Source organism: Tinamus guttatus, unplaced genomic scaffold, assembly GCF_059628265.1.
Source record: "Tinamus guttatus ecotype Peru unplaced genomic scaffold, ASM5962826v1 Tinamus_guttatus_pri_ptg000368l, whole genome shotgun sequence".
NCBI lineage: Eukaryota > Metazoa > Chordata > Aves > Tinamiformes > Tinamidae > Tinamus > Tinamus guttatus.
In genome coordinates this window covers 2560461-2573554 of record NW_028288902.1, presented here as the reverse complement: position 1 = coordinate 2573554, position 13094 = coordinate 2560461, and the positions used below count along the sequence as shown (strand labels likewise).

General features: G+C 37.7%; 1 protein-coding gene across 1 annotated transcript in view; it reads left to right on the top strand.

Moving 5' to 3' along the window:
* ANO6 (anoctamin 6) overlaps positions 1-13094 on the top strand; it is a 66273-nt gene that overhangs the window by 35547 nt on the left and 17632 nt on the right. The window contains exons 4-10 of the mRNA XM_088530364.1: positions 5708-5773; positions 7329-7607; positions 7982-8095; positions 9586-9701; positions 10146-10280; positions 11593-11698; positions 12114-12174. Of these exons, the coding sequence (XP_088386490.1) occupies positions 5708-5773; positions 7329-7607; positions 7982-8095; positions 9586-9701; positions 10146-10280; positions 11593-11698; positions 12114-12174 (877 nt within the window). The remainder of the gene's footprint in view (positions 1-5707; positions 5774-7328; positions 7608-7981; positions 8096-9585; positions 9702-10145; positions 10281-11592; positions 11699-12113; positions 12175-13094) is intronic.

Sequence of the window (13094 nt, the reverse complement as noted above, 5' to 3'; positions counted from 1 at the left end):
TCAAGATGCAGAATTTTGCCTTGGGAAAAGTGGAAGCAGAGAGACAGAGAAGAACCAAAAGAAAGAAGAGAAGAAACAAAACACATATACTGTATGACTGAGGTGGAAAGGAAGATCAGATTTATGCTGCAGTTTTTCAGACTGGGAAAATACTCATAGAAGGTATGCTATATGTATATAGAGGAATACTAGTAGAAGCTGTAGTGATAGAGTTAGCATTCTGGTGTATCAAAATTCTCAGAAAGGTGTGGAGATGCTGTATCCAAGATTTGTAAACAATTTACTAGACTAATGTCTTCTTGATATCTTCTATTTACCAACATTATTATTTGATTCTATATTATTCTGCTGCAAATGGACTCCTGCTTTTGTGATGAAATAAAATATACCAACCTGAGAAATATTGTAATTTGCAAACAGCCTTAAGTATTGAGCAGTTCATTGTCTGTCTCTGATCAATGAGGACCTGAAAATGCCAAATTTCGTAAGCACCATCTTGTTTAATTCATGATGAAGAGTGAAAAAGGTTCCTTGCCCATAGTACTCTTTCTTTGACTCAAAGACAGTTTTAAGGAGCAGTTATCCAGAGGTTTATTATTAACAGAACATTCAAACTCCAGCTTACTAAAGAGTAACAGATCCAAGGAAATCTCTTTCCCTGGAAGGGGTAAAATGCTCATCCCACTGAGGTCAACAGCGAAGTCTCCATTGATTTCAAGTTGGCCAGGGGCAGCTTCACAGTTCACTGTGAAATGTAGGGACCCTGAAATGTAGTCACTGGAACAAATTCTGTGTGACTTGCACTCCACCACACCTGGCTGCATGGCATGTAGGTCAGGGCAGAATCGTAATTGTTAGTGCATGTCTGAAGTAAAAAAAATGGGATGCAGAAGTGAAAAGTAGGACTTGGCAGTTCTTTTATATGAAATAATGAAAGTGCAGGAGCCCTCAAATTACTGGGAATGATTTGAAAATCAGACCTTGAGCTAGGTATCCAATTTACTGTATGTGGAAAAATGCAGCACAGATCCATATATTATCCTGCATTCAGTCCTAGGACCATTGTTGTATTTAATTTGAATGAATTTATGTCCTTATTCAATAAAAAAAAAAGGCCCAATACTAGCTTGTGTTAATTAGTAACATTCTTGAGGAAATGACTCAGTGGAAAGAATGAAACAAAATACCTAAAAAATATGTGGTTGATTCAGGAAGAAGGGGGAAAAAAGCTGGATTTGTGAAGCACTTGGAGATTTTCTTTGCTGTTGCTAGCTTCGTTTTCATGTCCTTTGGAAATCTGATTTAAAGGATCCAAGGCCAAAGGACAGAAATCACAGCCTTAGAAAGTGTCTAAAAAGTGTAATTTGCAAAATCAAAATTTAGCAGAAAGGGTTCAGGTACATAACTCAGCGTGAACTCCAAACCTTTTAAAGTTGTTGCACAGTCAATTTTGCAAGTACTAACAAAAGTCAAACTGTGTCAGGAGCAGATTCCAGAAACTGTAATATGTGGTACCTTGCAAGCAAGTTCCAAAACAGGGGTGCAGTAACTGTCTAAAATTCAGATTCTCTCCCTAAGCATGCTTTTAAACCTCATAAATTATATACTCCATTTATCAGGCTGGGTTTTTGTCAGAATAGAAATTAAATATTACCAGCCTTTCATAAAATGCTTCAAAACGCCGGTTTTGTCTGTTGGAAATCTCAAGCATCTTGTTCTTGAAAGCTAGAGGATCTACTTCAGAAGGGCAGAATCAAAACAGTCCAACATAGAATGTACTTCTAATCCATCTGCTTCCTCACAACCGGAATTGCTCCCAGAGAATTTTACATACTCAGAATCTTTTAACGTACAATTTTTACAGAGAACTTGAGCAAGGCCAGAGAAGTTGCCTTTACAAGCAATGAGCAGTTCCTGCTACTAGACTTGTTTAGAGAGCCAACAAACAGGAAGCTTCAACACCCTTTAAGCACCTAGCTCTACTTCTCCCGCTGTTTAGAATGTGTCGCACCTGCAGAGAAAGAACAATATTTGCGTTTACAGAATGAAGCCTTGGTGCCATTTTATGCTGTCATTTGACACAATAGAGGATGACAGGCTCTATAGGCTGACCCATCCAGGAAGTTTTTATAACAAAGATGAACGAGACCTTTGAAATGGGGAGGAGGGCAACCACACCTACTCTCACCTCTACAGAATGGGTTAGTTGAGAAGCAGGAACACACCAAGAAATAATCTCTGTTTCTGAGGCAACCCCAACCCTGCTCCATGTTTGCCTAATGGATAGAAGGAAGGAAGGACAGAGAAAAGGAGAGGATTATCAAAATTTAGGGCATGCTTTCACGGGGTCTGAAATGGGTCTTTCCAAATACAGTGATTAAAAGTCATTATTAAGAGTAGGGCTAGACTGCAGTATTGTTAATTTTGTGTGGTCATGTATCAGGTTTAAAAAAAATCACTATGCTGCTTCACATGATTATCCTCAAACATAAAGAATCTTACATTAAAGCACAACGACACAAACAGAGCTTCTCAGCCAGTCAATCTGGATGCTCACAGCTCAGGTGTCCAGAGGAACCTGCAATACCGGTAAAGAAACTCCAAGCTGGCAACCTGTTGAGAGCAGTCCTCTCCACTCCTTTTAACTGGTTTCACTGGGGGTCCAAGGTTCTCTCTCTGACTGATTTATCTGCTGACTCTCAGGTCAGACAGGGCTATTCAAACACTCTTGTCCGTGTTAGGATTATTCCCCTGAAGCCACACTGAAATTTTTGTGGGGAACTTTTCTCTTTGCCCAAAGAAACCAAGGATGTGAGGTAATGTTCTTCTATCGCTGTAGTCAAAGCAAGTTCTTCCTGCCATTTAAAAACACAGAGAAAAACCTGTGAGTGGTCTGTTTCCAAGTTCCAGACTCACAATCTTGTTAGTCTGCTCAGGTTGGCAGAACAACGATCAGATATTGAAAGCCTTATGGTGAAAAAGCGGCTCCTGAGAGTTAATTCTTCTACATACCATTAATATTTATCTATACTGTGCTTTCACTTAAGACTATATGTGGTTATGTGTCTCATACCATCTTATTCTGTTGTCTAGAATAGAATTGGCTACTCAGGCACCAAAATCTAGGCCACTTCTACATCAGCAACTTTACCATGTCTGCAATATTACCTCTACTATTACCTTTGCAGGTAGTGTAACAAAATGCTGGATGCTGAAATAAGCTTGGAACAGTTTCCGTATTCTAACTTATCAAGCTCCCATATCTTTATACTATGTTCCCCAGTCAACACAAAACCACTGAAGACTCCTTTGAGTAAAAGTCTAGCTGCTCCGTAGATCTTACATATAATTTAATCATTCCTATAAAATAGGAAAACCTCTAATTAACAAAGATTCCCAGGAGCTTTGTTTCTCACTACTTGCATTAATGCATTATTGGAAACTTTATATTGTCAACATTCCTCTAAGATTCTGAGGGCAAAATTAATTTGGTGAGCTCCTTGACGTATTAAATTATTGAAGCAATCTGAATATTAAGATAAAAAAAAAATAAGCGTGCATGTAACTGAGAATCACCTCATATTTATCTTTGTACTATTTAGGAATAAATGAAACAGTTTGGCCCTATGCCTTTTTTATTTGCTGAAACACAGCAGGATTCTAGATTATTCTGTCTGTATTATTCATCTTTCAAAGGACCATATGAACATGGAAGTTGTAAAAAGGTAGGATTAAATTAATAATTTTCATCAAGGCAAAAGAGGTAATAATGGAATGGGGAAAAGAAAAGGCTGTGTTGTTTAGTGTTTATATTAATGATCTGATAAGGTGAGTGAGTTGTGATGTAGCAAAAATTTCAGAGGAAATAGTTATGTAGGTTATTAAGGAGCCAAGATGACTCTGAAGCTTTAGCTTTGAGAGTGAATGAAAAGCACTGTTACTCATGAAATGATGACAAATACAAGGAAATATATCGCTGCAGGGAAGCAACTCATTCATTCTAAGTTAGTGCTGTTAGGACAAGGAAGAGACTGGAATACAAAGGCATGAAATGCAAAATAGATCAAAGAAATATGAGATTTGTCCATTTAGACCATTAATTACCACATGCAGATGCAGCAATTGACAATGAACAGTATGAAAGGGAGAGACTGTTTATATTATTATAATTTTTAATTGCACAATTGTTAGAGTTTCAGAATTTTTTTTAATTATTTTTTTCTGATTCAGAGTTTTCCATCAAAAAAAGATATGGATGAAACTTATGTGGACACACAATTCTAGCAAATTTCTGGCACTTTTGTGGAAGTTTCTCATACTTCCACCCAGAGACAGTCTACTCAGTGGGTGGGCCTTGGGTCTGATGCTGCAGTTTTTGTGTTCAAAGTTTCTAAGTTTCTGACTGTAGAGAAGCCGGCCACAGAAACCACTGGCACCTACATTCATATTTTAAAAAAATCCAAGTTTCTGTAGTGGTTGCCTGAGAATGCCTTAGGCAGAGAAGAATATAAACAACTAGAAATCTTGCCCAGTGTCAAGAAAACAATCTGCCAATAAGAAAGTCACCGTAGGATTGGTGCTGCATGCGGCCTACCTGGGTTCAGCAATGAAGCAGCGAGTCCCCCTGAGTTGTTGTCTGCTCCTGGCAAACTACTCGCAGAGCCTCCCTCCTGCCCCAGCTGCCTCCAGGTGCCCCCGTTGTTAATGTTTGGATATACAATCTTGAGGCCGGGGAGGGCTGGCCATCCTTGACTAAGATGAGCAAATAGCTTATTGGGTAACTATGTGATAGCAAATTAAGTAGGATTACTCCACATCAATTTTCAGAATTTGTTACAAATCCCTTATAGGATTCTATAGTTAGTATTTTGGGGAAGAAGGGCTCTTTGGGAGGGGTGTGTAGGAGAAGTTGAGTGCATGGAGCTTGTAAGAGGGAAGGAAACTCAGGATCACCAAGACTTTTCATATTTTTTGTAACTGACCCAGCACCTAGTGCTGCCTGGCACTGTGAAGTCAAAGTAGAATGCTCTGTGAATTACCTCCTTCTCAAAGGAAACTCATTACACTGAGTGTTCCCAGAACACCACCACTGACACTACAAGTGCTGCAGATGTCAGCTTCCTCCTTCGGGAATGCACAGCCCTGAACTAAAATGCAGGGAGATACTACAATTTAATCATTGTCTAAACTAATATGATTACTATGAAAAGAAAAGTTCAGTTACAAACTGCCTGAAAGAAAGTAGATGTTGATTTTCTTTGGAAGTCCTTGAGATGTAGAGTGTTTTCTAAAAGGCAGATTGATGGGAAGAAGGAGGCTACCCTGAGAGGGTCAGTTAGTGGTTAAGAAGAAGATCACAAGTTTCAAGGATAGTTGTTGTCACAAAGCCAAAATTTGAGTCTCTCTTTTACAGCTGTAATGTGTCATGAACTGAAGCAGTTATAAGTTTCCCTCCATCTCTTAATTTTAATCCAAGGTGAAGTCTCCTCCCTAGCGGCTTTTGAGGACATTATTGCTTCTTGGACAGAAAACGTAGATAAGTAGTTAAGAATGTGCCCATTGCTGCATCAGCAGCTGCCAAGAGAGCTTTTCAGTTAATGACTTAATGATTCTTAATTTTGGGAAGCAATTCCATTCTTCTGTGCATATGTGCTTGTAAAATGTATGTTGGAAAAGATATTTTAAAATTTTCAATATCTTTTAACAGAGGAAGAGACAAGTTTACGAATCCAATCTGATAAACAACGGTTTGCAACTTGAAGCCACAAGATCGGTGAGTACTGTTTTCTTTCAGTTGATGGCTGTCTCTGAGAGTAGTTGATGCTATTTAAATAAGGAAATGGGATATATGAATTTACTGTAACTTTTTTCTCCTCTCAGTACAGGGTAACAGGGAAGGTTCGCCTTCATTTTTCTGTCAGTAAGGTTCTCCCTGATCTCATGTAAGATCCGTTAAACTTTGTGTCTCTTTCTTCCTCTACAAAATGAAACATGTGGAGTGGGAAGATTAAATATTTCACGTTTGCTCAGCACTTGGAAGATAAAAAATTACTGGCTATATTCTGAGGATAGATTCTCCTCCTATATCTTGCTCTTGGAAGTGTAAATAAGCCAGTGGGTGTCAGGGGTGCAGTTCGCTGACCCAAAGAGTGCCCTGTAAGTGCTCTTACCTGTAAGTGACCCAGCTCCTCACAAGGGTTGGCACAGTGGAGGTATTTGTAACCATCATGATTGGTATATTTGGGCTGCAGTGTAGCCTGTAGCCCAAAGTAGTTCAAGAGAGCTATGACAGTGTACAACAGCTGCTGGAGCTACAGACTCTTGCCCTAAGCATTATACCACTTTCCTTCCATTCCTGCAGGACTGCAAGACAGTCTATTCCAGTGTATATTTGTTATTATTCAGTAATTTAGTGGGCTCTGGAATGAGAGTCATTTTGCCTCTTTCTCGCAAATTGGACTCCGAATCCTCACAGTATTTATTAGATCTCTGCACAGAGAGCTCTTGTTGCGCATCCAGGGATGTGGTCTGGCTTTTCAGATTCGTGACAAAGCTGAAAGTGGATCTGTTGCTCTACTTACATTTCACAGTTTTCAACCATTTTGCAATGCTTATGATTTTAAAGCTTTTGAAACTGGAAATTATCTTCAGTCTAGATCAGAGATATCTGATAGCCATTCCCGAGCCAGCGAGCTACATAGTGTAACTGCACGTGCAGCGCGGGCCGCAGACGGTAGCCGCAGTCAGGGCTCCCGCTGCACGTTGCTGCACGCTGGGCATACTGCTGAGAACAGATGAGCCCGCCGCAGTGCTGGTTTTGTTTTATTTTTTATATTTCCTCTTTCCCTCTCCCTGTTCTCCATGCAACATTCAGAGTTGCCAGAATCACCCACTGCAGCATAGCCTTTTTGCATCGAGTATCATAACCCAGGAGCTGTGTTTGAACTGCTGGGGAGAGGCTCTTACAGCTCCAAAGGCACAGCTTGGCCAGTCAGTCTAGGTGTACCAACACTCCTAATTAATCCATAAAGGGTAAGCTGTGTTCAATTGTTTTGTAGACAGTTTGTAAAGCAGAGATTTTAGCATTATAGGAACATTTATCAATCTTTTTTTTTCATACTGTTTGCTACTTTTATGTTCACCTGATGCTAGTGCCCTTACAGAAGCTAATGATATGCTCACTAAAATGGACAAAGAATGCAACCTTCAATAGGTCATCTTCAAGCTTTAAAGAGACAGAAAAATCCATGTATTTTTAAAAGTGTTATGAAAAATCCTTTACTCACGTTTTCTTACACAAGAATATTTTTAATGTCCTTTTACTTTAGGTTTTGGATGAAAAGCTTATTTTTGTAAAAGTGCATGCACCTTGGGAAGTGCTGTGCACATATGCTGAGGTTATGCACATAAAATTGCCTCTGCAGCCTGATGACCTGAAAACCCGGGATTCAGCTTTCAACTGGTTTAGTAGTCTGTTCAGAGTGGATGAAAATATCATCAAACCTGAGCAAGAGTTTTTCACTGCTCCTTTTGAACAGGAACATTTGTCCAACTTCTATATTCAAGACAAAGACACATTTTTCAATCCTGCAACTAGAAGCCGAATCGTAAGTACATAAGGGTGTTTCTAGCTTTTGATCTTAAAATGGAAAGGTTATTATAATTAGATTTAGATCAGTGCTATTACCTTTATGAAATCATCCTGAAATATTAGAAATATTTGGGAGGCAATAGCTCTGTGTCATTTTTTGAAATAGGCTGCACAATCTAGGAGGAAGTCATTGCATAGCTTTGTCCCATTCCTTTCCACCTGAATACACGCTAGAATTTAAAGGAAAAATTTGAATGGTTCTTATGCCTCATACAGTTAATTTTGTCTACACTCCTAGCCCTTTTCTAACTCAATTATAGGTTGAAACAGATATCATTCCATATGATTACTTGCAGGTTGCAAGAGACACCAAGCATTTTTATGTTTCAGGTTCATTTTATCCTGTCTCGTGTGGAATATGCAACGAAAAACAATGTGAAAAAGTTTGGCATTAACAAATTACTGGATTCTGGAATCTACAAAGCAGCATTTCCCCTTCATGATGTAAGTCCAGTGGTTATAATAGTTATCTAGTTAGAAACAGATGAATGAAACTTGAGAAGATATGTTGATACGTTGTTTGCTTGTTTGTTTAATAGCAGAATATACAAGCATTATTGATTTGATTCCCCTACTTCTTGACTGGTTCTTATATCCATGTAATAGGATGGTGCATTGTTTGTCTAAAGAGATGTTCTTCCCAAAACACATTTGTTTTTCCAAGAAAATTATAGATTCTTTCTAAAAAAAAGGATGCTGCATAACTGAAAAACAAAGTATTTAATTTAGGAGATGTTAATCTTCTGTAATCTGTATTCATTCTGTTAACCAATTTCTATATAAAGGCTAGTAATAGTACAGAATAAGACAAGAAGTAAAGAAATCAGATTTTGGAATCTTTGACAAAGGAAAAACTTAGTGTGAGGGTGCAAGCGGGATACAGTAAGCGCGGACTGAGATCTGATTTTCTATATTACCTCTACACACACACAACTCTTCCCCTGTCAAAGCCACTGTTTTGTGTTTAAGGCGTATTTTGTTTAAAAGAGATTAAGAAAATGAGAGGTAGGTGAATACCTGAGATATTTGGACTACATGCAAAATATTCAGGAAGCCTCCAAAGACATCGGGAGAATGTTTAAGTCAGAATCAAGACAAATCATACTTCTTGTGAGTAACTCAAATCTTTACAGGACAGAATAAATAAAATCCAAGAATATCCATTATTACAGTTTTCTTTTAAAGATTTAAAACATGCCTTGAAGTCTATTTCTGACATGGAGTGGGGAATTTGAGCTCAGTATGCCTGATAATTAATGACTGACTTTTCATACAATTTTAAAAATATATCACAGCTTCTCTAGAGACCAAAAGTAGCCAGTAGATTTCAAAAATGTGCCTTGTCTTGTTACATCACAAATTGAGAATGGAAAATTCCATCAGATAAAATGGATTTTATTGAAATAGGTTTTCAAGTAACTTAGTAAAAAATATGCATTTTCTGCATGTGAATTCTTCTTTACATTTAAAACAGAGACTAAAAGCCCTGGATTTATCCTCCAGACTTTCCAATCTTTGTTCCAGTACAATATATCCTGAAGCAAAGAATTTCTGCATATCGCATCTACTTAAAATCCATTTTAATTCAGTCCCATTCTTTAGTTAGAATGATTCTTTCCTATTTCTGTTCCTAAGTGTCAAGGCATTGACATGTGCTTAAATCTAAGTTCATGATTAGTGTCTATTGTTTTGGGCTAACATATGTAAAGATAAGTGCTTGCTCTCTTATGCCTGGCCTTCCTGACAACCTCCTGTGCTGAATCCTGACATGCTCTTAGAGCTGCTCTCCTGCTTCTTTCTCTGGCTTGCACTGAGACTGGGCCAAAAAGCTATTCCGGACCGTGGTTTCATGACATAGGGTCTGTGAAGATGACAGTCGATCCGTGCTGGTTAGATTAAATATAATTTCTCCCCATGCTCTTTCTATTTTGCAGTCTGCTTTCAGTCACCCATCAACTGATCCTGACTGTCCAAGTGAACGATATCTTCTCTACAAAGAATGGGCTCACCCTAAAAACATTTTCAAACTTCAACCACTGGATTTTATTAGGTTGGTGCGACTACAACTGGGCTAATGGAGAGAAACGTAGGAAGTTAATTAACGGGTCTGGTTTTGAGGATGTCAAAGAGACACAGCTCAGTTCCAAGAGCAGACATGTGCACCTGTTTCAGGCCATGAATTGGAGCATACTTTGAGGTTGATTTCATGACAAAGCAGTCATGGAAAAACAGGAAAAAGCAACCATTTCAAAATTTTCATTGCAAAGAATCATCTTTCTCTCTTTTTTCTTTCCCTTTACTGTCCTCTTGTACAAGCATAAAAGTGGCGATAGAAATACCTGGAAAATACCATCTATAATACTTCTGCAATCCTAAAGCTCAAACCAAGGGAATGTGGCAATGGGGGCTGGCACAAAAAGTTTGAAATGAAGAGCCATTTGAAAAAAATATGTGAATATACTTGAATTTCCAAATAAATCTTTCCCCTCTGCAGGAAGTATTACGGAGAGAAAATTGGAATCTATTTTGCTTGGCTGGGCTTTTACACTAATATGCTGTTCGTGGCTGCAGTTGTTGGAGTTGGCTGTTTTCTGTATGGATGCCTGACAAAGGACAACTGCACATGGAGGTATTTAATCAGTCTGATCATTTTGATATTGCAAACAATTTTGATCAGTCCCCTACGATACAAAGTTTGAAAGACATTGTTTGAGAAAGTCAGGGGTAAAATGAAAGAGCCTGAGAACAACAGTCGTGGATTTGAAGGTAAAGGCATAATATATGAGAGTAAAGAATAATAAATGTCTAGGGACCATTATGATGATAGACATTGAGAGTTTGCTCTTTCATCACTTTCTTCATACTTTGCACTAAGTTCATTACACCTAGTGTGGAAATACAAAGAAAAGAGTGATAATTAGCAGTCTGTACAAATTACTGTCCTTTTCAGTATGGTCATCCTTAAAGGCTGTATTAAGAGCCTCTGATTAAAAAAAAGCGCTTTTCCATAGTTTGAGAGAATTGAACATGACGAGCAACAGCACAGCAGGCTTCAGCAGCCCAGAATGCCTTGAGAAGAGAGATTGACACAGTCATAAAAGAGATTTACTTATTAGAGCATGATAGAATTTAAAGAAAAAAAAACCTTGGGCACGGAACAATGTTCTCTACAAGCCATCATGTCTTATAGTCCCCATCAAGAAGGGTGTTTTACCATATTAAACATGATGAAGGGCTATTCCAGATCTCCACTCCTGTGTTGACTGGAGTCAAGCAGATTCATGACTAATTTATACTTGTTTAGTCTTATGCCAGTATTATCATAGTCTTACGCCAGTGTTATCTTTTAGATAAATACTTCATCTGTTTTCCTGGTGTTTGCCTAATTCATATATTTATGGAGAACAAGCACATCATCTTTCAACTTTGGCTGCACTATTACATAAGCTAAATTGTTTTACCATCTCTTAGGAGATGTAGTTTTACCATTCTTCTAATCACCCTACCAGCCCTCCCTTTCCATTTTGATCTTCTTTAGAAGACAACAGAGACTAGGTAGTTGGTTTAGATTTGCTGCTGTTCTATGTTCTGGTAGCCAGCGTCCTTCTCCTCTCCCGTTAGACCCGCTGTTGTAGCTGGTATGAGTATTTTGATGTGGGAATGTAAGATGAGCTAAGATCTGAAGAGATACTATATTTTTAGTGCCGTTTAGAGAATTGCTACCAAATGTACAGGGCAGAAATTACTTTCCTTTAACGTCTCCCATTCTTGAGAAGAGGGCTAAGAATGGACATAGTGGGTGTTGAGGGATGGGGGGATATTCTTGAGCAGATCACTGGTAAATTATTTCTCAGTTCCCTGAGATCAGTGCACTGTCTTCACATGCGAAAAAGGACTTCATAGGTTAGTGTTGGTGAGTAACTGACTAGTTTTCTTTTTAGCCAAGAAGTATGTGATCCCAGCATAGGAGGTAATATCATAATGTGCCCTCAATGTGATAAAGTATGTACCTACTGGAACCTCACCATCACTTGTGAATCATCCAAGGTAACTACATATACAGCACGTAAATTTTGTTTGATACAAAATAAAATATTCTGGCTTCATTTTGGGATACTTCTTTCCTTTTGGGAAAAAAAAGAGTTCAATTATTAAACCCTTGATTCAGAGTTAAACAATTTTGCTTAATAAATTTGGTTTAAAATGTTTTCACCTTTCTAAATTTTCATGCCTTCCTCCCAGAACAAATCATCTTAATCTGTGCCTTGAATTTTACCTGAGTTTTCAAGGAGGTGGGTACATGGAAAGGCTCATGTCAGCAAACACTATCAATAAAGATTATTTATTAAGTTACAATAGAGCTAAAACTCAAGATTTTCAGTAAGCTACTTATGTTCTTGGTCAGTATAGAAGAAACCATTGAGCCATTATATTTTAAAACTTCTTTTCATTTTTTTTCCAGAAACTCTGTATATTTGATAGCTTTGGAACACTGGTGTTTGCAGTATTTATGGGAATATGGGGTAAGTCATTTTCAATAACTGTGGTTTGTCATCTAATTTTGACCAAGCCTAAAGCGTCAGACAAGAAAACATGGATGAATTCACAACTACTTCATTTTCTACTAGTTAGCAGTTAACCAGTAGGTAATTCAGTGGAAGACATATACATTCACAATTTTTAGCATCATAAGAAAACAAAATATTTTAGAACTTAAAGGACCAAGTGAAAATGTTGCTCATCAATGTTTGTTTTATTTCATCCAACCTGGGGAAAAGTAGAATAGACATAATTAGAGCTTCCTCGTGTTCATCCAGCAGGATCCACATGCTTAAATATCTCTTGGCAAAGGAGCTGTTTTGCTCCGAGTCTTGGAGCTGTTTGTGCCTACTAACATCTGTGTGACTGTGCAAGGCAGTGGAAAAATACAGTCATTTATTATATTTTCCAGCAATTTTTTGCTCCTGTCTTCATTTAGGAAACTGATCTGGTAAAAATGCAGTAATTACAAGCATAGAGATATCTCATAGCAGAGAAAATGTATATGAAACCAAGATGTTTCCTCTGAGTGAAACCGCATAGTACTGGATTCAAGGGATTATGCAGATTTTATTTTACAGGAGTTTCATTTGTTCATATTAGGAACTTTGTTAACTGTCTTCTACTGCAAAAATAACTTGTATGTTAGGTCTGTTTACAGGATACTTTAGAGAAAATAACTGATATAAAATTTTGAATTTGTATATAGGCTAAGATATATATTTTTTGGTAAAACACGTGGTATTTTGATCTTCCTATAATGACTTAAAACACTTTAAAGTAACCATATATTTAAAGAATTGTTAGATGAAGCATATCATCATGTCATCTGAATAGTTAATTTATTTGTAATTTGCTTTTTAATTAAAAACTGTGTTTCCTGTTTTGAAGAACAGCAATAATT